The sequence below is a fragment of the Balaenoptera acutorostrata genome, chromosome 3 (genome assembly GCF_949987535.1).
Source record: "Balaenoptera acutorostrata chromosome 3, mBalAcu1.1, whole genome shotgun sequence".
In the NCBI taxonomy this organism is placed as follows: domain Eukaryota; kingdom Metazoa; phylum Chordata; class Mammalia; order Artiodactyla; family Balaenopteridae; genus Balaenoptera; species Balaenoptera acutorostrata.
Window position 1 is genome coordinate 95,792,271 of NC_080066.1, and position 27,816 is coordinate 95,820,086.

Consider the following 27,816-nt stretch of genomic DNA (forward strand, 5'->3'; position numbering starts at 1 on the left):
TGGGAGGAGGATTAGAATGCTGTTTTCCCTAACAGAGCAACATGGCTGCATATGCTGGCTTGTCCCCACTTCTATACTTTTATTGACATGATAGTGGAAATTTTCAATGTATAGAGCTTTTTTTAACTGGGTACTTCTTTTAATTTCTCTCCATATGTACCTTGAAATTAAAAATAACCACTGTATTAGATAGAATTGCTTTTGGCTTCAACAGACAAATTCACAAAGACAGTAAGGCGTTAATTTTTCTCATGCAAAAAGAAGCCCAGAGACAGACTACTGAGGAATGGTGCAGTGGCTGAAAGATGCCAGGAGGGATCAGGTGTCTTGTGCTCCTGCTCTGCCACCTCAGCGACCATGTGTTATCCTCCTGGTCACAAGGTAGCCTTTACACCTCCCAGTTTCAATTCCAATTCATTTTTAAAGGATAAAATTCAGGAACAGCCAGACGGAAGAGATTTATAGGGCAAGGTATGTGGGAAGGGGCTCAGAGTTTCTACCCTCTCTAGGCATGCCACCGTCTTAGCCTCCTCCATGTGCTCACCTTGAAGCCCCAATATATAGTTTTTATTCAGCTAGAATATTGACTTTTTAAGAGTAGTTGATTTCCTGGCACAATAAATTTAAAGTTCACAGTTGAAACGTGTAAATGACATTTGAGAGATTAGTGTTATTGTTAAGCCATATTATGAGTTAAAATAGACTTTTGTAGGCTAGGATGGGACTATACCAGGCTTTTGCAATATTAATTCATTTGGTAATCATTAACTGAGTTTTATATCCCAGGCAGTGTGCTGGGTACCAGGGATATGGATAAGAATAACATGGTCTCTGTCCTCAAAAAACTTTGTCTAGTAAGGAGACAGGTAAACAAGTAGAAAGATGTAATGCAGTGTGATACCCTCTGTGATAGAGAGACGCACAAGATGCTATGGAAACACAAAATTTCAGCTAATTTAGATCTGAGAATGGTAGGGTTAGGACAGTGGGGAAGGCTTCCCAAAGGAGGAATTGATGGTGGAACTGTTACACCTGTTTACTAATTTATGTACCATTTGGACAAAGCAGGGAGTGACATCACTATGACAGCAGCATGAAGGAAGGTTTGAAGTAGCAATAACCTAGAGACAAGGAGAATAGACAAGGAACTATTCAATCAAGGGACCCAATAAAGAGGAAATGATGGGAGTCAGAGCTAAGGTTTGGCAAGGAATGGAGAAGAGAAGACAGATTTTAGAAATGCTTAGGAGTGAGGATAAGTAACCTAGTAATCAATTAGATCAGGGGTCCCCAATCCCCAGACCACAGACCGGTACTGGTCCATGGCCTGTCAGGAACCGGGCTGCACAGCAGGAGGTGAATGGCAGGCGAACGAGCAAAGCTTCATCTGTATTTACAGCCGCTCCCCATCGCTCAGCACTGCCTGAGCTCCACCTCCTGTCAGCATCATAGTGAGTGGTGTAATTATTTCATTATATATTACAATGTAATAATAATAGAAATAAAGTGCACAATAAATGTAACGTGCTTGAATGATCCCGAAACCATCCCCCCACCCCAGGCCATGGAAAAATTGTCTTCCATGAAACCGGTCCCTGGTGCCAAAAAGGTTGGGGACTGCTGAATTAGATAGTCAAAGAGCCTCCTACATTTATAACTCAGATTATGTGTATAGTACTGTTATTAATTGATAGAAATGGGAAGAGGAACAGGTTTGTTGGTTAGTGGGAGAAGATAATGATCAATTTGAAAAATATTGCAGTAAGTTTGCTATTAGTTGAAAATGAGAGTGGAGCTCAGAGAAGTAATCCGTACTGGAGAAATAATGTATGTCAGGACAACTAGGAAGTTGATGTGATCATTAAAGGAGAAGGAAGAAGCATGAGGAATATCACCCTAGGGATTATCAGTGTGTAAGGGGCAAGCGGGGGTGGTAGAGACAGCTAAGGAGCCTGGAAGGAGCAAATCAGGGAGACAGTGGAACACTGGTTACAAGATGCTTATTAAAATCAATGAGGCCTGCTTTTGAACCCTGACTCTTTTTTTTACTAGTAGTGTGACGTTGAGCAGGTTATTCAACCTTTCTGAGCCTCAAATTCCTCCATAATGGAGATAGTGAAATGCCTATCTCATTATGTTACTGGATAGTCAAACACAGGCAAATAATTAGCAAGATGCCTGGTTTGGAGTGGGTGCTCAGTGTGGTGGCTTTAGATAATTAGTAGGAAAAGAAATAAACACTAAGAGTGTCCTGTAAGCCAAAGAAGAAAGGAGAGAACAATATTGTCAGTGGATGCATGGGAACCAAGTATAAGATTGTAAACTTTTTTTGGGATTTGACAAATAGGCAGTTGGTGATCTTTGACCTATGTAAGAATATATTCAGTGGACTAGTGAAGGTAAAACTCATTTGTTTTGGATTGCTGAGAAATGTGGAAATATACAGCTGCTGTGAGCGCTGCCATCTAGAAAAAAATGACACTATTGTAAACATGACAAATAAACTTCTCCCAACTCCCTTACCTACTCATAGAAGAGCCTGTAATTGGGCCACGAGTTGGATTGTTGTCTCTGACAATTAATAGTTCAAGCATGTAGCATGACATGAAACAGGGTGTGGACTCTAGAAGTAGTCAGATGACTTAAGTTTTTTTCTGGAGTTAGGTGGAGTAAAAATCAGTAGAAATATAATAAGTAGATAATCCTTAGCCCCAAAGGCCTTAGAATATTTTTGAAAGAAGTTTAAATTCAGTGTACTACTACTGCCCTTTTAGTGTATCTTGGACCATTCTGGGTTCCCTCTGTTCTTTATACTACTTGTTTCAAGGTTATAGCTTTGTAATTTATTATTGACTTTTTATTCCTTGGGGAAGATAATTTGGGGATTTTTATAAAACTCAGATTTGGGCACTTTTGTGAGACATATTTTCTTATAGTTTTAGGGAATATTACTTTTTTATCAACCAAATGAATTGTTTTCTATAACAGTGAAGAATGTGGAGACTGATCGAAGTGTCCCAGGAGTGAAGATGTTTTTTGGACACGAGATTGTGAATGGTGAGAACTTCATGTTCCCTAAATGTTGGTATCGGGATTTGCAGTAGCAATAAACTCATTGCTCTGCCTCATTTCAGTGTTTGGGGGTGGGAGGGAAAACTAAGATGTTATCTTGCATTTATGAACTCTTAAAGCTGGTATTTGGGAATTGTCCCTTATCTTACTGTTTCAGTAGGTGATATGAGCAGAACAGTCATAGAGAATTTTAATCATGTTGGTTTTACAATGTGAGGACATCTGGTACTCAGTACTAGAGACTCAGCTCGCAGGCAGAGTTAGGAATCTGAACAGAAAGGAACTGTCTTGCTCAGCAAGCGAATTTAACACCAGACATTCACAGTACATTCACAGTCCCTTATTTGAAACCTTGGGGCCAAATGTTTCAGATCTCAGGCTAGTTCTGGATTTTTCAAAAAGCTAACAAAGGGTATACACTGGTCATATTACATAACACCTCAAGTGGGTCTGGTTAGCACTCTGTAATAAAACACATTTCTACAGAGAAACGGATGGATAATCATATTAAGTGGAATAAAATAGGACTATAAATAGTATGTCAGTTCAGGTTTTGCTGCCAAAAGAGTTAAAAAAATTTTTGGTTTTTAGACCTTTTGGGATTTTGGAATTGTGGGAAGTAGCCCTGTTCTTTATTTCTGCCAGCTAAAACAATTTAGCAAGAATAGATTCAATTGTTTGCCTAAAGGAAGAGCTATAGAAGCTCATCTGGTCAGTGTGCTTCAGACAAGCCAAATGGGGTAAGAGAAAAGGGTTAGGAACAAGAACTATTCTTTCTTTCAAGAACTCAAAAGCAAAAAGCCTTCCAAGGAGGAGTGAATATCAGTGTGGGGTGGAGGGGGGTGGCGGAATGGGTGAGCTGGGACTTCATAGAACTGTGCATTTCTTACCGTTGGGGCAGATATGAGGAAAGGAAAGGACTCCTGCCAATCAAGACCTACTTTAAAGCAGACAAGTCCAGCCAGCTTATTTTTTTTTTTTTTTTAGTATTTCTTTCTTTCTATGGCTACGTCAGGTCTTAGTTGTGGCATGCAGGATATTTTAGTTGTGGCATGCGTGATCTTTAGTTGTGGCATGCGTGATCTTTAGTTGCGGCCTGCATGATCTTTAGTTGCGGCCTGCATGATCTTTAGTTGCGGCATGTGGGATCTAGTTCCATGACCAGGGATCGAACCCAGGCCCCTCTGCACTGGGAATGTGGAGTCTTAGCCACTGGGCCCCAGCCAGCTTATATAACTGTCATTTCTTACTGAGTACGCTACTGTAAACACTCTTTGTCCCTTGAGCGCCTTTTTAAAATGGCAGTGATGGTGGTGGAAGTACAGGGATTGTTAATTGTGTGTTAACTGTTAGACTTTGCAGTAGAACAGAGCTCTGGACTGAAACAAAGCTAGGCTGTGGATGAGTTTGTAAAGAAAAATGAAGGAATCACTACTACTATCTCCTAACTCAGGAGAAGGCTGACCACTGACCAGCTTTGTGATCTGTACACATGGATTCATTTCTTCCTAAATTCATTCTCAGGACTTGGCCTTTGTTTATAATTTCTAAGCTCAAAGGATGGCCTCCTTCTTCTTTCTTTGCCCTGTGGCTCAATCAGCCATAGAGGGTTCTCCCTGAAAAGCACCTTGAATAAGAATTATCAAGATAAAGGCTAATAATTGATTAATCCAAGTTTTTAGTGAATTTTACTTTCTCTGACCCAGACTCAACACTTCTCGACAGTGTAGGAGAAAGAGACATTTGAAACATAGTGGCCCCTGAGAAACTTTTTCCATGAAAAGTACCTAAGTGTACTTAATTGAATCTTAGATGCCATTAATGACAAGGTGCATTATTTCTTTTCCCACCCTAAGAAAGAAAAAGAAGCTGCCAATTAAACTATCATGTGCATTTACTGTAAATCATATCCAATTTCAGAGTTGTTTAAAATGTGCATCTTAGAATCAATGATATAAAATATTTCCCTGTATTCCATGAACTGTTAGGTTAAAAATAAATGGTTTCAGAGTCTCTGTGGAATGTGTCTCTCATATTTCTTTTGTGATTTCCAGTCTAGCTTTTATTACCTTTCACGTCGCTGAACTGTTAATGCACCAGCCTGAGAAAGTGGAAGGGACAGTATGAATGATTTAAGAGAAAACCCCCAAACAGTACATAGTGTGAGGGAAAATGCATTAGGATGGGAATAAATAGGAAAGAAAAGATATCTCTAGAACCAATCTGCATGACCACAAAGGTGTCCTGGAACAAAAAGGGTAAAGTGGATATGTAGAGAGGTTCCTAATCCTGCTAAATGACCAAGGAAGCTATGTAGGGATGTAAGATTAGGGGTCTTCAGTACTTTGGATAGTCTTTTCTGCTCTATTTATTTCTGGCCGATGAAGGCCTCTATGGACTAACATTTCATTCCCAATTACTGTCTGTGTTACATAATCAAACTGTGGGTGTGGAGGGGACAGAGGGATAGTTAACTGCTTTCAGATTGGAAGCCCTGTTGGAAGCCGTTTGGTTATTTTACAGTGGAACTACTGGATGAAGAAGAACAAGGTGCAGTAAGAGAAAAGGCATCTTCTGTTAGGTATGATGGAATGATTTTCTTAATTATGATGTTACCCAGATGTACACATTAGGGTAGAAAGCCTTAACTGTAATTCACTAGCTGTGTAATTCCTAAAATGAGAAGAAATAGGTGGATGTTTCGTTCCATCTTTAGATGGTATCTTCAAATCATTGTAAACAGTGGATGAATGGGTTCTCTATGAAAGATCCAGAGTCCTTAAAACTGATGTGTTTATGGCGTTAACAACAAAGAACAAGTTCACCTAAGTGTTGTTTTTTTGTAAGCATAGTCTAAATACAGAAAGAAACAGGATGGATACAATAAAAGATGAAGACCTAAATGTATATAAGCCTGCTTCTCCTGCCCCTGAGGCACCAACCACCTCTCTGCTAAATGACCTCAAGTACAGCCCATCAGGTGAGTACCAGGGCTCTGAATTTTCTAGGCTCTCTTGTGGTTCAGAACTCTTCAGAGTTGGTATAACCCTGAGTCAAGGTTCTATGTGGAATTCTCATCTAGGCTGTTGTTTCTAGGGTCCGAATTAAGATAAAATATCATGATTCATTTGTTTATTTAATATTTGAGTGCACACTATATGCCAGACATTGGGGATACCAAAGTTTGGTATCTCTACCTTCATCGAGTTATGGTGCAGGAAACACACTAAATAAGATAAATTAGTATACCATATAGTATGCTGGTGCCACATGTTAAGTAGAAAAAAACAGAAGAAAAAGAAGAAATGTGTGGAGAGGATGGTTTTACAATTTTTGAGTGTCCAGGACAGGTCTCACTGAAATAGTGACATTTGAAATAAAGGCTTGAAGGAAGTCAGGGACCAAAATGTATGAATATCTGGGGGGAATGGTTTTTAGGCATAAAAAATTAGCAGATGCAAAGGCCTGAGAGAGGAACATGCCATGATCTTGAAGGGACAGCAAGGAGATGAGTGTAGCTGGATCAAGGAGAGCAGTAGGGGATGAAGTGGGGTGAGTGGATCATGGAAGACTTTGTATATCATTGAAAGGACTTGGCTTTTACTCTGCAGTGAGAAGAGAAGCCATTGGAGGTTGGTTGGTTGTTTTTTTCATTTCCCTAATGACTAAGGACGTTGAGGATTTTTTAATGTGCTTTTTTGACATCTGAATATCTTTGGTGACTGTCTATCCATATCTTTTGTTCATTTCTTATTGGATTGTTCTCTTATTATTCAGTGTTGGGAGTTCTTTATATATTCCGGATACAAGTCTTTTCTAAAATAAATGCTTTGCAAATATTATCTCCAAGTCTGTGGTTTGTCTTTTCATTCTCTTAAAGCATCTCTTGAAGAGTAGACATTTTAAATTTCGATGAAGTACCGTTTATCCATTTTCTTTCTTTTATGGATTGTGCTTTTGATGTCATATCTAAGTAATCTTTCCTAGCTCAGAGTCACAAAGATTTTCTCCTTTGTTTTCTTCTAGACATTTTAGGTTTTACATTTAGGTCTATGATCCTTTTTTTTTTTTTAATGTTTATATATACTTTTTTTTAACATCTTTATTGGAGTATAATTGCTTTAAAATGGTGTGTTAGTTTCTGCTTTATAACAAAGTGAATTAGCTATACATATACATATATCCCCATATCTCCTCCCTCTTGCGTCTCCCTCCCATCTTCCCTATCCCACCCCTCTAGGTGGTCACAAAGCACTGAGCTGATTTCCCTGTGCTATACGGATGCTTCGCACTAGCTATCTGTTCTACATTTGGTAGTATATATAAGTCACTCTCTCACTTCGTCCCAGCTTACCCTTCCCCTTCCCCATGTCCTCAGGTCCATTCTCTACGTCTGCGTCTTTATTCCTGTATGATCCTTTTTTTTTTTTTTTTTAAATTTTTTTTAATTTATTTTTATTTATTTATTTATGGCTGTGTTGGGTCTTCGTTTCTGTGCGAGGGCTTTCTCTAGTTGCGGCGAGTGGGGGCCACTCTTCATCGCGGTGCGCGGGCCTCTCATTATCGCGGCCTCTCTTGTTGCGGAGCACAGGCTCCAGACGCGCAGGCTCAGTAGTTGTGGCTCACGGGCCTAGTTGCTCCGCGGCATGTGGGATCTTCCCAGACCGGGCCTCAAACCCGTGTCCCCTGCATTGGCAGGCAGATTCTCAACCACTGCGCCACCAGGGAAGCCCCTCCATTTTTAATTTTTGTATATGATGTGATATGGACAAGGTTTTTTTTTTCCATATGGACATCCAATTATTCCAGCACCGTTTATTGAAAAGTCTGTATTTTCTCCCTTCAGTTACCTTTGCACCTTTGTCAAAAATCAGTTTTCCGTATGTATATAAGTTTATTTATTTATGGACACTCTATTCTGTTACACTGATCTAATTTTTCTATCTTTACACCAATACTAGACTGTTTTGTTTATTGTTGATTTATGATAGATCTTGAAAACAGGTAGTATTAGTTCTCCAACTTTGTTCTTTTTCAGAGTTGTTTCAGCTGTTCTTTGTTCTTTGCATTTCCCTATGAATTTTAGAATCAGCTTGTTAATTTCTACCAAAAAAGAAAAAACTCTGCTGGAATCCTTTTTGGGATTACAATGAACTGATAGATCAGTTTGGGGAATATTGACATCTTAACAGTATTGAGTATTCCATTCCATTAACCCAGTATATCTCTACATTTATTTAGATCTTTAATTTCTCAGCAGTGTTTTGTAGTTCTCATTGTATGTCTTACACATCTTTTGCCATATTTATCCCTAAGTATTTCTATTTTTATACTATTACAGAAGGTATTTTTTAAAACTTCTATTTTCCATTGGACAGTTTTGAGCAGAAGAGTAACATGATCTGACTTCTGTTTTTACAAAATCACTCTGGATGCTGTATAGATACTGAGAGGAGGGCCTGCGTAAGAGCATGAATACCAGTTAGGAGGCTACTGAAATAATTTTGTCTAGTGGGTACGGTGGTTCGGACCCTCGTTGTGACAGTATGGTTGGTAGGAAGTGGTGGAATTCTGCATGTATACTGAGGTGGAGCCAACACAATGTACTGACAGATTAGATGTGGTTGTGAGAGAAAAAGAGGAAACAAGGATGACTTCAGGGGTTTGGGCTTGAGCAGCCTGAAGTATGGGAAGGATTCTGGGTGGGAAAGGTTTTGGGGAGATGGTTAGGAGTTTAGTTTTGGTCAACCTAAGTTTGAGTGTAAGCTGAGAGATGAAGAGAAAGATCTGAGGTGGAGATATAAATTCAAGATCTAGCCTATAAATGATATTTAAAGCCTTGAGACTAGATGAGATCACCAAGAGAGTAAGTATGGATAGAAAAAAGGAAGCGGTTTATGGACTATGTCCTGAGCCACTCCAGAGTTTTAAAGTTTGGGAGATGAAGAAGAATTATATGTTATACTATACCTCTAATCTTTTAAATTACATAATTAGAAAAATAATTAATTTTCAGGATCCAGAGAATTCCAAACGTGTGGACATTGGTCCATCTCCAGGACTAATTTATTTTAAACTATTATTTTTTATTATGAATGTGCTTTTAGAAAACGCATGTCTTAAATACTGTATGATATCACTTATATGTGGAATCTAAAAAATACAACAAACTAGTGACTATAACAGAAAAGAAGCGGAGTCACAGGTACAGAGAACAGACTAGTGGTTCCTAGTGTTGGGGGAGATTTAGGGGTGGGGCAGTGGGAGTTACAAACTATTGGATATAAGATAGGCTACAAGGATTTATTGTACAACACCGGGGAATATAGCCAATATTTTCTAATAACTGTAAATGGAGTGTAACCTTTAAAAATTGTATAAAATTTTTTTTTAAAGTACATGTCTTAAAAAAAAAAAAAAAGTACATGTCTTGAAGTATTCAAGACATAAACTTATATGATGAAGGAAACATTACTGGATTATCAAAGGAAATGAGTAAATATTTTATTTTATAAGATATCATCAGTGGGGCTTTTGTTTATTCTCAGCTGACAAATAGGATGCTAATAGTGTTCACTATGGGATGGGCTGACGCAGGTGATAATGAAATAGTTCTCAGTATTCTAGGCTTAGTCTCAGTAGTTCTAGACATTTGAGTTGCAATAGAGTAGGACTTTAGGATTATGGCAAAAATTAGTGGGAGGGCTATTCTGTTGCCAAGGAAGACATATATATAATAACATTCTCCTGTAGAGGAAGAGGAGGTGACATACACAGTCGTTGATCAGTTCCAGCAGAAGTTTGGTGCTGCAGTAAGTATTGCCCTCAATCATTCTCCGTATTATCTGCAAATGGGTATCATGTCTATGTCTCATAAATGTCTCTCATTATAAGATCATTAATGTTTTTCCTAATGAGTTAACAAAACATCTGAAAGCCGGCTATTTGCCAGGCATTGTTCTGAGGTCTGGGTTAAAATAATAATCAAGACAAAGTTCTAGCCCTGAAGGAGCTTATTTTAATGCAAGAAAATAAACAAAATTGTATATCAACTGGTGATAAGTGCTATGAAGAAAAAGTGTAGTATGGTGAATAGAATGACAGGGAGTTCCTATTTTATTTAGGGTAGACAGAGAAAACCTCTGTGAAGAGGTGACATTGGAACAGAGATCTAAAAGAAGTAAGGGAGCTAACCATGTGGATATCTAGTAAAAAACTTAAAGAAGGCATAATTACAAGAGCAGAGACCCTGAGGCTGAAGCACACTTGACTTGTGTGGAGGAACAGCAGGGAGGTCATTGTGGCAGGACCACAGTGAAAAAGAGTGTTAGGGAATGGAAGGGGGCAGGAGGCAGGTCAGGTAGACATAAGGATTTTGAGTTTGACTTGAGTAAGATGGAGAGCCATCGGCAGTTTTAGAGGAGAGGCAGAAATTTTTTTACTTATATTTTTAAAAGACCAGTCTAGATGCTCTATTTAGGTAATTTCTCTATAATCTTTTATTAATTTGAGATATGGCAGTAACTAATTATTCAGCCTAGGGTATGGTTCACAGTTAGACTTTAGGGAAATCGTTAAGTTTTTTGTTTAGAAGCAAGCTTATGCTCATGTATGCACAGGTGTATTTTTTTTTTTAATTAATTATTTTATCTTTTTTTAAAGGATATTTATTTTACTTTTTTTTCTTTAAAGGAATTCCTTTTATTTTTATTTTTTATTTATTTATTTAGTTTTGGCTGTGTTGGGTCTTCGTTTCTGTGCGAGGGCTTTCTCTAGTTGCGGCAAGCGGGGGCCACTCTTCATCGCGGTGCGCGGGCCTGTCACTGTCGCGGCCTCTCCCGTTGCGGAGCCCAGGCTCCAGACGCGCAGGCTCAGTAATTGTGGCTCACGGGCCTAGTTGCTCCGTGGCATGTGGGATCTTCCCAGACCAGGGCTCGAACCCGTGTCCCCTGCATTGGCAGGCAGATGCTCAACCACTGCGCCACCGGGGAAGCCCTATTTTATTTTTGACTGTGTTCGGTCTTCGTTTCTGTGCGAGGGCTTTCTCTAGTTGGGGCAAGCGGGGGCCAGTCTTCATCGCGGTGCGCGGGCCTGTCACTGTCACGGCCTCTCCCATTGCGGAGCACAGGCTCCAGACGCGCAGGCTCAGTAATTGTGGCTCACGGGCCCAGCCGCTCCGCGGCATATGGGAACCTCCCAGACCAGGGCTCAAACCCGTCTCCCCTGCATTGGCAGGCAGACTCTCAACCACTGTGCCACCAGGGAAACCCCTGCACAGGTGTATTTTTTAAGAGAGGGTTAGCTTTCAGCAGATTCTTTGTTTTTTAAACAGCTTTATTGAGATATAATTCACATGCCATAAAATTTACCAATTTAAAATGTACAGTTCACTGGATTTTAGCATATTCACAGAATTGTACATCCATCACCACAATGAATTTTAGAACATTTTTAATACCCCAAAAGGAAACCCCATATTCCTTAGCCAACACCTCTAATCCCTTCTGAGTACCCCCAGCCCCTGGCAACCGCTAATCTATTTTCTGCCTCTATGAATGTGCCTGTTTAGGACATTTCATATAAATGGGACCATACGATGTGTGGTCATTTGTGATTGGCTTGGCTTCTTTTGCGTAGCATAATATTTTCAAGGTTTATCTATGTTATAGCGTGTATCAGTATTTCACTTATTTTTGTTGCCAAATAATATTCCTTTGTATGGATATACCACATTTCATTTATCCTTTTACCATTTGATGGACATTTGGATTGTTTCTACTTTTTGGCTATTATGAATAGTGCTGCTGTGAACATACATATACAAGTTCTTGTGTGGACACGTTTGCATTTCTCTTGGATAGATACTTACAAGTGGAATTGCTGGCTCATGTAATAACTCTGTGTTTAACTTTTTGAGGATTGGCCATACTGTTTTGCAAAGCTGCTGCACCACTTTACTTTCCCACCAGCAGGGTGTGAGGGTTCCGATTTCTCCACATTCTTACTGACACTATTATCTGTCATTTTAATTATAGCCATCCTAGTGGTGTGATCTACACCACTATAGATCTCATAGATCTATAGTATCTCATTGTGGTTTTGATTTGCATTTCCCTGAAGGCTAATAGTGTTAAGCATATTTTCATGTGTTTATTGGCTATTTTTTTCTTTTTCTTTAAAGAGATGCTTCCCATTTAGTTTTTTTTTTTTAACTTATTTATTTTTGGCTGTGTTGGGTCTTCGTTTCTGTGCGAGGGCTTTCTCCAATTGTGGCAAGCGGGGGCCACTCTTCATCGCGGTGCACGGGCCTCCCACTATCGCAGCCTCTCTTGTTGCGGAGCACAGGCTCCAGACGCGCAGGCTCAGTAGTTGTGGCTCATGGGCCTAGTTGCTCCACGGCATGTGGGATCGTCCCAGACCAGGGCTCGAACCCGTGTCCCCTGCATTAGCAGGCAGATTCTCAACCACTGCGCCACCAGGGAAGCCCTTTCTTTTTTTTTTTAATTTTTGTTGGCGTATAGTTGATTTACAATGTTGTGTTAGTTTCAGGTATACAGCAAAGTGAATTAGTTATACCTATACACGTATCCACTCTTTTAGATTCTTTTCCCATATAGGCTTATTGGCTATTTGTATATCTTCTTTAGAGAAATATCTATTCATTTGCCATTTTAACTGAGTTACAAGAATTCTTTATATATCAACAGATGCTTTAAAGGGTCCATGGCAACAACAACAAATAATAGGATAAGAACTTTTGCTCTGGAAATTTAAAGAGTTAGTTGGAAATTCTTATCAGTAGGGAAATACAGCTCTTGTTCCTAGTTTTGCAGCCTTCTTGTTGATTGAGAATGGAACTGAAGTTGAGTCCCCTTTTTTTATCATTGATGAAAGATACTCAGAATATAGAACACTTTATACTCTGTAAAGGAAGATATTGTGCTAGTGTAAGTTACTTTGCCTTTCTATTCTTGAGTAATTTATCTACCTGTAAAATGGGGAGAATCTTGTGCCACGCAGATATTTTCATGGATTATGCAGTAAAGATTTTAGAATTGTATAATGTTTTGAAATGTAAGAATATAGATAATAAGAGGACCAGCATGTGTTTCCAGGATACCCCTATTTCAGTTTTGAATAATTTAATGAATCCAAGACTTTAAAGGACCTGTTGAGTCTATGTTTTTCTCATTCTGAACAGTAGATACTATGAGACTCAGCCACTGTGTGAGTTCCCTTTAGGTATAGTAAATTGCTGTTCTTTGCATGAGGAATCTTGCCATAAAGACTAGAAACCTTTCGCTGTAACATCAGTGGTAACAAAAGGTATCTGAGTTTTCAACTCTTATTAGCATTTGCAATATGAATGATTTATTTTCCAGTTGTGGAATAACTTTGTGAACACTGAAAAGAGGATCAGAAGCATTCAGTGTGATTTGTGTGTGTGTGTGTGTGTGTGTGTGTGTGTGTGAAGTAGACGTGTTTTGGATTTAGTAAGTTTAAAAAAATATGATCCACTTTGTTTATTTCTAGCCATTTTACTTGTGCCATTCATGATGTCATAATTGCAACATTTATCTTCTGGAGATTTTTATTTTCTTCCTTTTCTTACCAGATGCTGCACATCAAGAAGCAAAGTGTCCTGAGTGTGGCAGCAGAAGGAGCTAATGTGTGTCGTCATGGGAAACTATGTTGGCTTCAGGTAAAAGATTTCTTAAAACTTTTTATTTTGAAATAATTGTCGATTCATTGGTAAATTTATTTTAATTGTCTTTTTTTTTTTTTTTTTTTTTCCATTTTTATTTGTTTTTTATTTTATTTTTTGTTTTAACTATTTATTTATTTAACTTTTGCGTTTCTTTCTTTATTTATTTATTTATTTATTTTATGGCTGTGTTGGGTCTTTGTTTCTGTGCGAGGGCTTTCTCCAGTTGCGGCAAGTGGGGGCCACTCTTCATCGCGGTGCGCGGGCCTCTCATTATTGCGGCCTCTCTTGTTGCGGAGCACAGGCTCCAGACGCACAGGCTCAGTAATTGTGGCTCACGGGCCTAGTTGCTCCGCAGCATGTGGGATCTTCCCAGACCAGGGCTCGAACCCGTGTCCCTTGCATTGGCAGGCAGATTCTCAACCACTGCGCCACCAGGGAAGCCCTTAATTGTCTTTTTTATGTCACCCCAGTGTCACTGTCCTATAGCTTGTTTGGAATGTCTTTCAATTTTCTTGTACTCAGTTTATTATTTTCAAAGGAGAGAGCTTTAGGGACTTCCCTGGTGGTCCAGTGGTTAAGACTCCTTGCTTCTGGGACTTCCCAGTGGAGCAGTGGTTAAGAATCTGCCTGCCAATGCAGGGGACATGGGTTAGAGCCCTGGTCGGGGAAGATCCCACATGCTGCGGAGCAACTAAGCCCATGTGCCACAACTACTAAGCCCGTGCTCTAGAGTGCAAGCCACAACTAGTGAGCCCACATGCTACATCTACTGAAGCCCATGCGCCTAGAGCCCATGCTCCGCAAGAGAAGCCACCGCAATGAGAAGCCAGTGCTTGTCGCAACTAGAGAAAGCCTGCACGTAGCAACGAAGACCCAACACAGCCAAAAATAAATTAAAAAAAAAAAAAGACTCTGTGCTTCTACTAAACAGGTTTGATCCCTGGTCGAGGAACTAAGATCCTGCATTCTGTGTGGCGCAGCCAAAAAAAAAAAGGAAAGAGCTTTATAATCATCGTTGCTGTCTCTGCTGTCTCAGAGGCTCTACCTGAGGTCTTCTTTCCCAGCTCTGTTCTCTTGCCTTAGACATATGGAGAATTTCTTTTTTTTTTAAAGATTTATTATTTATTTATTTATTGTATTTATTTTTCACTGTGTTGGGTCTTAGCTGTGGCACCCGGGACCTTTGTTGAGGCATGCAGGATCTTTCATTGCAATGCACGGGCTCCAGGCTGCGTGGGCTCTGTAGTTTGCAGCATGCGGGTTCTCTAGTTGAGGTGCATGAGCTCAGTAACTGGTGCACGGTCTTAGTTGCCCCGCAGCATGTGGGATCTTAGTTCCCTGACCAGGGATTGAACCTGCGTCCCCTGCATTGTAAGGCAGCTTCTTTACCACTGTACCACCAGGGAAGTCCCGAAATACAGAGAATTTCTTATCTTTCCTCTGGTTGGTAGATTTCCACAGTAGATTTCTGCCACATCATTCTCATTTTCCTGGATCAAGGAGATGTAGGTGAGGACATACATTATATCCAAAGAACTTTGTAGTGAGCCTTGAATAGCTAGAGGATGGGTAACCACCTTTGGATCAAACTCAGCATCATCAATATTTAAGGGGGAGTGGGCCAAGAAAGCCAGCTGAGTTCCCAATCAACGTCCTCCATCCTTTGACTGAAGACCTACATCAGCCTACTGAGAGAATATTTTTATTAGGATTGGCAGTCTGCCTTCTTGAACTCTTTCCTCTGGAATGTTTACTTTCTCAAAGGGAAAGGAATGGAGGTATCAAGCCCAGTTTTGCTCAGGGATTAAATTGCCTCCCTCTTGTTCCATGCACTTTCTAGGTAAACCTTAGCTTTTAGATGACTAGGTTAGAGTTAGCAGCACAAATGAAAATTATTTAAAACAAACCTCCACAAACAACAAAAGCAAAAATAAACAATTTGGACACCATCAAATTAAAAAGCTCGAGATTGGTTCAAGATGGTGGAGTAGAAGGACATGCTCTCACTCCCTCTTTCGAGAACACGGGAATCACAACTAACTGCTGAACAGTCATCGACAGGAAGACACTGGAACTCACCAAAAAAGATACCCCACATGCAAAGACAAAGGAGAAGCCGCAGTGAGACGGTAGGAGGGGTGCTATCACAATAAAATCAAATCCCATAACTGCTGGGTGGGTGACTCACAAACTGGAGAACACTTATACCACAGAAGTCCACCCACTGGAGTGATGGTTCTGAGCCCCACGTCAGGCTTCCCAACCTGAGGGTCTGGCAATGGGAGGAGGAATTCCTAGAGAATCAGAGTTTGAAGGCTAGCGGGATTTGGTTGCAGGACTTTGGCAGGACTGGGGGAAACAAAGACTCCACTCTTGGAGGGCACACACAAAGTACTGTGCACATTGGGACCCAGGGGAAGGAGCAGTGACCCCAGAGGAGACTGAACCAGACCTACCTGCTAGTGTCGGAGGGTCTCCTGCAGAGGCAGGGGGTGGCTGTGGCTCACCAAGGGGCAAGGACACTGGCAGCAGAAGTTCTGGGAAGTACTCCTTGGCGTGAGCCCTCCCAGAGTCTGCCATCAACCCCACCAAAGAGCCAGGTAGGGTCCAGAGTTGGGTCACCTCAAGCCAAACAACCAACAGGGAGGGAACCCAGCCCCACCCATCAGCAGACAAGCAGATTAAAGTTTTACTGAGCTCTGCCCAACAGAGCAACAGCCAGCTCTACCCACCACCAGTCCCTCCCATCAGGAAACTTGCACAAACCTCTTAGATAGCCTCATCCACCAGAGGGCAGACAGCAGAAGCAATAACTACAATCCTGCCGCCTGTGGAACAAAAACCACATTCACAGAAAGATAGACAAGATGAAAAGGCAGAAGGCTATGTACCAGATGAAGGAACAAGATAAAACCCCAGAAAAACAACTAAATGAAGTGGAGATAGGCAACCTTCCAGAAAAAGAATTCAGAATAATGATAGTGAAGATGATCCAGGACCTCGGAAAAAGAATGGAGGCAGGGCGTCCCTGGTGGCGCAGTGGTTGAGAATCTGCCTGCCAATGCAGGGGACACGGGTTCGAGCACTGGTCTGGGAAGATCCCACATGCCGTGGAGCAACTAGGCCCGTGAGCCACAATTACTGAGCCTGCGCGTCTGGAGCCTGTGCTCCGCAACAGGAGAGGCCGCGATAGTGAGAGGCCTGCGCACCGCGATGAAGAGTGGCCCCCACTTGCCGCAACTAGAGAAAGCCCTTGCACAGAAACGAAAACCAAACACAGCCATAAATAAAAATAAATAAATAAATAAATAATAAAATTTTAAAAAAAGAATGGAGGCAAAGATTGAGAAGATGCAAGAAATGTTTAACAAAGATCTAGAAGAATTATAGAACAAACAGAGATGAACAATACAGTAACTGAAGTGAAAACTACACTAGAAGGAATCAATAGCAGAATAACTGAGGCCGAAGAACGGATAAGTGACCTGGAAGAGAGAATGGTGGAATACACCGCTGCAGAACAGAATAAAGAAAAAAGAATGGAAAGAAATGAAGACAGCCTAAGAGACCTCTGGGACAACATTAAACACAACAACATTCGCATTATAGGGGTCCCAGAAGGAGAAGAGAGAGAGAAAGGACCCGAGAAAATATTTGAAGAGATTATAGTTGAAAACTTCCCTAACATGGGAAAGGAAATAGCCACCCAAGTCCAGGAAGTGCAGCGAGTCCCTTACAGGATAAACCCAACAAGAAACACGCCGAGACACATAGAAATCAAATTGACAAAAATTAAAGACGAAGAAAAATTATTGAAAGCAGCAAGGGAAAAACGACAAATAACATACAAGGGAACTCCCATGAGGTTAATAGCTGATTTCTCAGCAGAAACTCTACAAGCCAGAAGGGAGTGGCATGATATACTTAAAGTGATGAAAGGGAAGAACCTACAACCAAGATTACTCTACCCAGCAAGGATCTCATTCAGATTCAACGGAGAAATCAAAAGCTTTACAGACAAACAAAAGCTAAGAGAATTCACCACCACCAAACCAGCTCTACAACAAATGCTAAAGAAACTTCTGTAAGTGGGAAACACAAGAGAAGAAAAGGACCTACAAAAACAAACCCAAAACAATTAAGAAAATGGTAAAAAAAAAAAAGAAAAGAAAATGGTAATAATAATTACCTTAAACGTGAACGGATTAAATGCTCCAACCAAAAGACACAGGCTTGCTGAATGGATACAAAAACAAGACCCATATATATGCTGTCTACAAGAGACCCACTTCAGACCTAGGGAAACATACAGACTGAAAGTGAGGGGATGGAAAAAGATATTCCATGCAAATGGAAATCAAAAGAAAGCTAGAGTAGCAATACTCATATCAGATAAAATAGACTTTAAAATAAAGAATGTTAGGGCTTCCCTGGTGGCGCAGTGGTTGAGAGTCTGCCTGCCGGTGCAGGGGACACGGGTTCGAGCCCTGGTCTGGGAGGATCCCGCATGCCGCGGAGCAACTGGGACCGTGAGCTACAATTGCTGAGCCTGCGCGTCTGGAGCCTGTGCTCCGCAACAAGAGAGGCCGCAATAGTGAGAGGCCCGCGCACCGCGATGAGGAGTGGCCCCCGCTTGCCGCGGCTGGAGAGAGCCCTCGCACAGAGGCGAAGACCCAACACAGCCATAAATAAATAAATTAATTAATTTAAAAAAAAAAAGAATGTTACAAGAGACAAGGAAGGACACTACGTAATGATCAATGGATCAATCCAAGAAGAAGATATAACAATAATATATATGCACTCAACATAGGAGTACCTCAATACATAAGGCAACTGCTAACAGCTCTAAAAGAGGAAATCGACAGTAACACAATAATAGTGGGGGACTTTAACACCTCACTTACACCAATGGACAGATCATCCAAACAAAATAAATAAGGAAACACAAGCTTTAAATGACACAATAGACCAGATAGATTTAATTGATATTTATAGGACATTCCATCCAAAAACAGCAGGTTACACTTTCTTCTCAAGTGCGCACGGAACATTCTCCAGGATAGATCACATCTTGGATCACAAATCAAGCCTCAGTAAATTTAAGAAAATTGAAATCATATCAAGCATCTTTTCTGACCACAACGCTATGAGATTAGAAATCAATTACAGGGAAAAAAACGTAAAAAACATGAACACATGGAGGCTAAACAATACATTACTAAATAACCCAGATATCACTGAAGAAATCAAAGAGGAAATCAAAAAATACCTAGAGACAAATGACAATGAAAACACAACTATCCAAAACCTATGGGATGCACCAAAAGCAGTTCTAAGAGGGAAGTTTATAGCTATACAAGCCTACCTCAAGAAACAAGATAAATCTCAAATAAACAATCTAACGTTACACCTAAAGGAACTAGAGAAAGAAGAACAAACAAAACCCAAAGTTAGCAGAAGGAAAGAAATCATAAAGATTAGAGCAGAAATAAATGAAATAGAAACAAAGAAAACAACAGCAAAGATCAATAAAACTAAAAGCTGGTTCTTTGAGAAGATAAACAAAATTGATAAGCCATTAGCCAGACTCATCAAGAAAAAGAGGGAGAGGACTCAAATCAATAAAATTAGAAACGAAAAAGGAGAAGTTACAACAGACACAGCAGAAATACAAAGCATCCTAAGAGACTACTCCAAGCAACTCTATGCCAATAAAATGGACAACCTGGAAGAAATGGACAAATTCTTAGAAAGGTATAACCTTCCAAGACTGAACCAGGAAAAAATAGAAAATATGAACAGACCAATCACAAGTAATGAAATTGAAACTGTGATTAAAAATCTTCCAGCAAACAAAAGTCCAGGACCAGATGGCTTCACAGGTGAATTCTATCAAACATTTAGAGAAGAGCTAACACCCATCCTTCTCAAACTCTTCCAAAAAATTGCAGAGGAAGAAAAACTCCCAAACTCATTCTTTGAGGCCACCATCACCCTGATACCAAAACCAGACAAAGATGCTACAAAAAAAATTACAGACCAATATCACTGATGAATATAGATGCAAAAATCCTCAACAAAATACTAGCAAACGGAATCCAACAACACATTAAAAGGATCATACACCATGATCAAGTGGGATTTATCCCAGAGATGCAAGGATTCTCCAATATACGCAAATCAATCAATGTCATACACCATATTAACAAATTGAAGAATAAAAACCATATGATCATCTCAATAGATTCAGAAAAAGCTTTTGACAAAATTCAACACCCATTTATGATAAGAACTCTCCAGAAAGTGGGCATAGAGGGAACCCTCTTGCACTGTTGGTGGGAATGTAAATTGATACAGCCACTATGGTGAACAGTATGGAGGTTCCTTAAAGAACTAAAAATAGAATTACCATATGACCCAGCAATCCCAGTACTGGGCATATACCCAGAGGAAACCATAATTCAAAAAGACACATGCACCCCAGTGTTCACTGCAGCACTATTTACAATAGCCAGGTCATGGAAGCAACCTAAATGCCCATCGACAGACGAATGGATAAAGAAGATGTGGCACATATATACAATGGAATATTACTCAGCCATAAAAATGAATGAAATTGGGTCATTTGTAGAGACATGGATGCATCTAGAGACTGTCATACAGAGTGAAGTAAGTCAGAAAGAGAAAAACAAAGATCGTATATTAATGCATATATGTGGAACCTAGAAAATGGTACAGATGAACCAGTTTGCAGAGCAGAAATTGAGACACAGATGTAGAGAAAAAACATATGGACACCAAGGGGGGAAAGCAGCGGGGGGTGGTGGTGGTGTGATGAATTGGGAGATTGGGATTGACATGTATACACTGATGTGTATAAAATGGATGACTAATAAGAAAAAATAAATAAAAAACATTAAAACAAAACAAAATTTTAAAAGTTCTGCACATTAAAAGAAAGGATCAACAAAATGAAAAGGTAATCTATGGAATGGGAAAAAATATTTGCAAACCATATAGCTAATAAGGGGTTAATATCCAAAATATATAAGGAACTCATAACAACTCAATAGCAAAAAACAAATAATCTAATTTAAAAATGGGCAGGGGGGCTTCCCTGGTGGCACAGTGGTTAAGAATCCGCCTGGCAATGCAGGGAACATGGGTTCAAGCCCTGGCCCGGGAAGATCCCACATGCCACAGAGCACCTAAGCCCGTGTGCCACAACTGCTGAGCCTGCGCTCTAGAGCTCACGTGCCACAACTGCTGAGCCCTTGTGCCACAACTACTGAAGCCCACGCACCTAGAGCCCATGCTCCGCAACAAGAGAAGCCACTGCAATGAGAAGCCTGCACACTGCAACGAAGAGTAGCCCCCGCTCGCCACAACCAGTGAAAGCCCATGCACGATAACAAAGACCCAATGTAGCCAAAAATAATTAATTAATTAAATTAAAAAAAAAATGGGCAGGGACTTCCTTCGTGGTCCAGTGGTTGAGAATTTGCGCTTCCACTGCAGGGAGCACAGGTTCAGTCCCTGGTCGGGGAATTAAGATCCTGCATGCTGTGCGGTGTGGCCAGTAAATAAATAAATCAATAAATAAAAATTAAAACAGGCAAAGGGGGGCTTCCCTGGTGGCGCAGTGGGTGAGAATCTGCCTGCCAATGCAGGGGACACAGGTTCGAGCCCTGGTCTGGGAAGATCCCACATGCCACGGAGCAACTGGGCCCGTGAGCCACAATTACTGAGCCTGCGCGTCTGGAGCCTGGGCTCCGCAACAAGAGAGGCCACGATAGTGAGAGGCCTGCGCACCGCGATGAAGAGTGGCCCCCGCTCACCGCAACTAGAGAAAGCCCTCGCACAGAAACGAAGACCCAACACAGCCAAAAAAAAAAACAAAACAAAAAAACAAAACAAAAAAAAAACAGGCAAAGGATTGGGATAGACAATTTTCCAAAGAAGATATACAAAATGCCAACAGGTACATGAAAAGGTGCTCAACATCACTAATCATTAGGGAAATACAAATCAAAACTACAATGAGAGGGATTTCCCTGGTGGTCCAGTGGTTAAGAATTTGCTTTCCAACGCAAGAGACGCGGGTTCAATCCCTGGTTGGGGAACGAAGATCCCACATGCCACAGGGCAACTAAGCCCGCGTGCCACAACTACTGAGCCCGCGAGCTCTGGAGCCCGCGCACCACAACTAGAGAGAAGCCTGCGCGCTACAACGAAAGATCATGCATGCTGCAACGATGATCCTGTGTGCTACAATGAAGATCCTGTGTGCTGCAACTAAGACCCACAGCAGCCAAAAATAAATAAATAAAATGAATAAAATATTTTAAAATATAGCTATCGTTATTTAAAAAAAAACTACAATGAGATATCACCGCACACAGGACAGCTGTTATCAAAATGACAAGAGATAAGTGCTGATGAATACATGGGGAAAAGGGAACCTTTGTGCACTGTTGGTGGGAGTGTAAATTGGTGGAGCCACTATGGAAACAGTATGGAGGCTTTTCAAAAAAATTAAAAATAAAACTACCATATGGTCCAGCAATCCCAATTCTGGGTATATATCCAAAGGAAATGAAAACAAGATCTGAAAGAGATAACTGTATTCCCATGTTCATATTGCAGCATTATTTACAATAACCAATACATGGAAACAACCAAGTGTCCATAGATGGATGAATAGATAAAGAAAATGTGATATATATGTACAATGGAATATTATTCTGCCATAAAAAAGAAGGAAATCCTGCCATTTGTGATGACATGGATGAACCTGGAGGGATTCAGCTAAGTAAAATAAGTTAGAGAAAGACAAGTACCGTATGCTCTCACTTATATGCAGAATCTAAAAAAACCAAACTCATAGAAACAGAGAGTAGAGTAGTGGTGCCAGGAGTGGGGGAATGGGGGAAATGGATGAAGGTAGTCGAAAGGTACAACTTCCAGTTATAAGATAAATAGGTTATGGGAATGTAATGCACAGCACGGTAATTATAGTTAATAATACTGTATTGTATACTTAAAAGCTGCTAAGAGAGTAGATCTTAAAAGTTCTCACCACACACAGATAACCATGTGAGGTAACAGATATGTTAACTACCCTCATCATAGTAATCCTTTTGCAGTATATACTTACATCAAATTATCATGTTATATACCTTAAACTTACACAATGTTATATGCTAATTTTATCTCAATAAAGCTGGGGAGGGAGGAAGAAACCAAACCAAAACCTCTCTCTACCAAAACAAAAGGGTGGACTTCCTGGTAATGCAGGCCTGGGCACCTCTAGGTTATTTCCTAATTTGTCCCCTTTTGTTGTCTAGATACCAGAGGGGACATCCAGTTGGTTACAAATATCGTCTTTTGTGACTGGGAGCAAATCAGTGGGCACGTTTTCTCCCACCAGGTCCTTGGACTTGTATGTTTAATTTTTTAAATCAAAGTATCACATGCCCTATGTATTAAAAGCAAAAAAAAAATGCTAAAAGGCTTATGAGGACAGAAAAATCCTCACTCCATTTCTCTCTTCAGAGGTGGTGCTTTTTTTTTTTTTTAAGAATCCAGTAACAAGGTTGTTAAAGTACATGTGTACAGCACTTTACAGTTGACAAAGTACTTTGACAAACATTATTTCATTTACATTTTTCATTTCGTTCTCCTTATAGGAGACCTATGATGCAAATGTTATAGTCCATGTGATGCTGTTCCATAAGACCTTAAGCTGTCTTTACTTTTTTCGTTGTTTTTTTCTTTTTGCTGCTCTGAGTGGGTGAGTTCCACTGCCTTGTCTTTGAGTTGACTGATCCTTTCTTCTGCTTTATCTAGTCTGCTATTGAACACATCTAGTGTATTTTTCAGTTCAATTATTATATTCTTTAGGTCTGTGACTTCTATTTGGTAATTTCTTACATTTTCCATCTCTTTGTTGAAGTGCTCAGTGTGTTCATCCATTCTTCTCCCCAGTTTGGTGAACTTCTTTATGACCATTATTTGAACTCTTTATCAGGTAAATTATTTATCTCCATTTCATTAAGTTTTTTTTCCTGAGGTTGACTCTCTGTGTTGGTTTCTATATAGTAGATGAAACAACCACTCCTCCCAGTGTTTAAGGAGTGGCCTCATGTAGGAGATGAACCTTGTCATTCAACCCTGCCTCAGCTCCTGGTTGTCTTTCAAACCTCTTTGCCTTGTCCAAGCAGCCTATTATATTTTTAATAGCTCCCAGTAGTTCAGGATGTGCCAAGACCTGTCAGTGTCCTAAAGGGGAGGATCTCAGCACATAGACTCAGGGTGACTGGAAGTGAGACCTTCAGGCATCAGTTTTTTAAGTATGCAAATATGTACATTCCTGTGGGACCACAAGCATAAACCTTGCTGGCCACCAGAGCCAGGCAATCTGGAGGTGTCCCTTGAGCAGCAGTTGCAGAAATCAGGGCTCCAGATGAGTGTCAAAGCTCTTTTCTGGGTGATATAGGTGAACTGGAGCAAGGGAGAGCGTCAAGATGGAGTCCACAGCTTATGTTCCTTGAGAGCAGCTCCATAGGCCACTAATGTGTACCAATCCTGAAGCCTGCCCCTCAGGCTGAAGCTCCAGGATGAGCGAAGAGCCCTCCTTCACAGAAAGACTGGAGAGTGTGCCCCAGTCCACTGTCTGTGCAGTGCTCTAGGGGTGGTAGCCTGCCAAGAACTGTCCCTCCGATTGCCACAGTCCCACAAGACCCAGGAATACAAGCCACCCTGGCCACCAGAGCCATGCCATCAAGGGGTGTCCTCTGGTAGCAGCCTCAAAAACCAGGGAACCAGACACAAAAAAGTACAGAGGCAACTACTTTTAACATGTTGAAATGTGTCTATTTTCGTTTTTTGATAATATGCTTATTGCTCTCTCTTTATTCATCAGTTTTACAAATTATTAACTTTTATTATGCTAAACAAAGATTTTGCTCACTTATAGCACCCACACCTCCCTAGAGCCTCCCAATTTAGTTATATCCCAATTTTAAAAGATTTTATTTTTATACAATTTTTTTTTTAAGAGGAAACACCTAGTGCCTCTGAGCTTTTTTTTTTTTTTTTTTAATTTTTATTTATTTATTTTTGACTGTGTTGGGTCTTCGTTTCTGTGTGAGGGCTTTCTCTAGTTGTGGCAAGTGGGGGCCACTCTTCATCGCGGTGCGCGGGCCTCTCACTATCGCGGCCTCTCTTGTTGCAGAGCACAGGCTCCAGACGCGCAGGCTCAGTAGTTGTGGCTCACGGGCCTAGTTGCTCCGCGGCATGTGGGATCGTCCCAGACCAGGGCTCGAACCCGTGTTCCCTGCATTAGCAGGCAGATTCTCTACCACTGCGCCACCAGGGAAGCCCTTTTATACAATTTTTAAAGGTTACTTTCCACTTACCGTTATCACAAAATTGTTGGCTGTATTCCCCATGTTGTACAATACATCCTTGAGCCTATATTACACCCAATAGTTTGTACCTCCCACTGCCTCACCCCTATATTCCCCCCACCACTGGTAACCACTAGTTTGTTCTCTATATCTGTGAGTCGGCTTCTTTTTTGTTATATTCACTCATTTGTTGTATTTTTTAGATTCCACATATAAGTGATATCCTACTGTATTTCTCTTTCTCTGTCTGACTTATTTCACTTAGCATAATGTCCTCCAAGTCCATCCATGTTGCTGCAAATGGCAAAACTTCATTCTTTTTTATGGATGAGTAGTATTCCATTGTATATATACACCACATCTTCTTTATCCCTTCATCTGCTGATGAACACTTAGGTTGTTTCCATGTCTTGGCTATTGTAAATAATGCTGCTATGAACATTGGGGTGCATGTATGTTTTCAAATTAGTGTTTTTGGGTTTTTTTGGGGGGAAGTTATATCCCAATTTTTGGTTAAGACAGGATTCAGGCTATATGTGATTATGGCTATGTAACCATTGCTCCTTGTTGGGCCAGTAAGATTGTTTCTTTTCTTGCCCAACTTTTTGTTTTTCATAGAATTGATAATTGCCTCATCTTACTAGCTTTGTTTTCCTTTCATTTGTGACGAAGCCTTCCCACATTTTTCCCTCAATGTAGTTTTTCACATGCTTACATCTATCCTGATAATCTGTGCTGCATCTTTGTCCTGAAGCCATCTTCCTTGGAGCCCTCTATCCTCCTGTTCCAATACAGGCTGGTGGTATCAAGCTGGAAGCTACAAGGGAAAAGCTCTGGAGGCTCACAATTGTGTGCAGACTCATTTTTCAGTCCATTACCAAACCTCTGCCCTCTTCTATATCTTATATTGCCAACCCTAGAGCCTCTCTTGTTGGATTTATCCAGAGTATATATCTTCTGTCCTCCGTGGGAGTGGGAAGGGATAACTTGGAGGCTTACTTCTTCACATACAGACCTCCAGCCTATCCCTCTATTTCCAGCTCCTCACTTTCCTCAGTATCTAGCACCTTTAATTCCTAAACCTTTATTTTCATTTTGTGTTTCTGTCTTTGTTCTGTTTTTTCTAATCTGCTTTCTTTCTGTCAGTATTTCCCACTGCTTTTCTTTTTTTTTGGCTGCATTGGGTCTTCTTTGCTGCACACGGGCTTTCTCTAGTTGCGGTGAGCTGGGGCTACTCTCTTCATCGCGGTGCACAAGCTTCTCATTTGCGGCAGCTTCTCTTGTTGCAGAGCACAGGCTCTAGGTACATGGGCTTCAGTAGTTGTGGTGCATGGGCACAGTAGTTGTGGCTCACGGGCTCTAGAGCACAGGCTCAGTAGTTCTGGCACACGGGGTTAGTTGCTCTGTGGCATGTGGGATCTTCCCAGACCAGGGATTGAACCCGTGTCCCCCACACTGGCAGGTGGATTCTTAACCACTGCACCACCAGGGAAGTCCCTCCCACTGCTTTTCTTTAACTTTAAATTATTTAAATGTTTAACCTTCATCTGTGGTCAGATATTTTCAGGTATAATATTATGTCTTAAGGTAGCAAATATTTTTTAAGAGTCTTAAAGGTTTTTTTGTCCTTTGGCCTACTTCTCAGGGCTGTTTCTGGGAATCTATCCTAAATAGTTCAAAACATGAAGAAAAATTTCCATGAGAACCTATTCATTTTGGCATCATTTATAGTGGTGAAAAATCAGAAGCCACTTAGTTCACAGTAGCAGACATTACAGTACATTTGATAGATCTTATGTGACTGTCAAAATCGATGACAAATGCAGCATAGAAAAATGTTTGAAAGTTTATGAAAAGAAGAAGTGGGATATAGATTTGAATGCATATTATTAGAGTGTTATACATCTTTTATATGAAAAAACAGAAGGGGGTGTTGTGTGGCATGACGCAGTGATTCACTGAAGAGATGGATGACAGCCGTCCACGTGCCTGGCTCTGTTCTAGTGGTTGCTTCAGCTACGAGTGGTGAATCTGACATAACCTCTTCTCTCACAGAGTTTACAGTCTAGCGGAGAATTATTTTCCAAACTTCTACAATGTGTCTATTCAATTTTTACAGTTAAAGAGGTAGATTGGGATTGACTATTTCAGGTGTCAAATTTTGGCAAACAACGTGAAAGATCTGAGAATGGGTGCCTGGTAGGCCTGGTAATTGTAGCTGTATCAATAGTTAGCTCCTGAAATGACAAAGATGGCATTTGACTGTCCTGTGGCTGGCTGTCTAGACCTATTTGGATCTGTTCTTGCCTTCATTCTTTGATTCAGTAGATTATCCAGCTGTACGGCCTCCGTGACTTTTATGATCAGAAACAACCTAGAATACTTATAATTGTATAAAATTGATCAAAATGACAGTATTTCACATCCTACCATTTGTGCCAGTGTATTTGTTGCCTGTTTTAAACTGCTAGAGGACAGGGATCTTCCCTTATGAGTAATTTTATGTAACACCCAAGACAATCATGCGTATTATGGAACTCAGAGAAATAGCGTTTTGTGTTATTGAGAGTGAAATATTGTTCATTTCCCTTAAACCTATAATCCCTGGATTTTAGAATGCCA

The 27,816-nt window shown here is 40.5% G+C and overlaps 1 protein-coding gene across 6 annotated transcripts in view; it reads left to right on the forward strand.

The window, feature by feature from the left end:
- EXD1 (exonuclease 3'-5' domain containing 1) overlaps positions 1 to 27,816 on the forward strand; it is a 74,947-nt gene that overhangs the window by 2,747 nt on the left and 44,384 nt on the right. For 5 of the 6 annotated variants that reach the window (XM_057543718.1, XM_007180371.2, XM_007180373.2 and 2 more), the window contains 5 exons: positions 2,989 to 3,057; positions 5,596 to 5,653; positions 5,925 to 6,052; positions 9,826 to 9,884; positions 13,688 to 13,774. In XM_057543718.1, coding sequence (XP_057399701.1) covers positions 2,989 to 3,057; positions 5,596 to 5,653; positions 5,925 to 6,052; positions 9,826 to 9,884; positions 13,688 to 13,774 — 401 coding nt within the window. The remainder of the gene's footprint in view (positions 1 to 2,988; positions 3,058 to 5,595; positions 5,654 to 5,924; positions 6,053 to 9,825; positions 9,885 to 13,687; positions 13,775 to 27,816) is intronic. The other variant, XM_007180374.2, reaches the window with a different exon arrangement.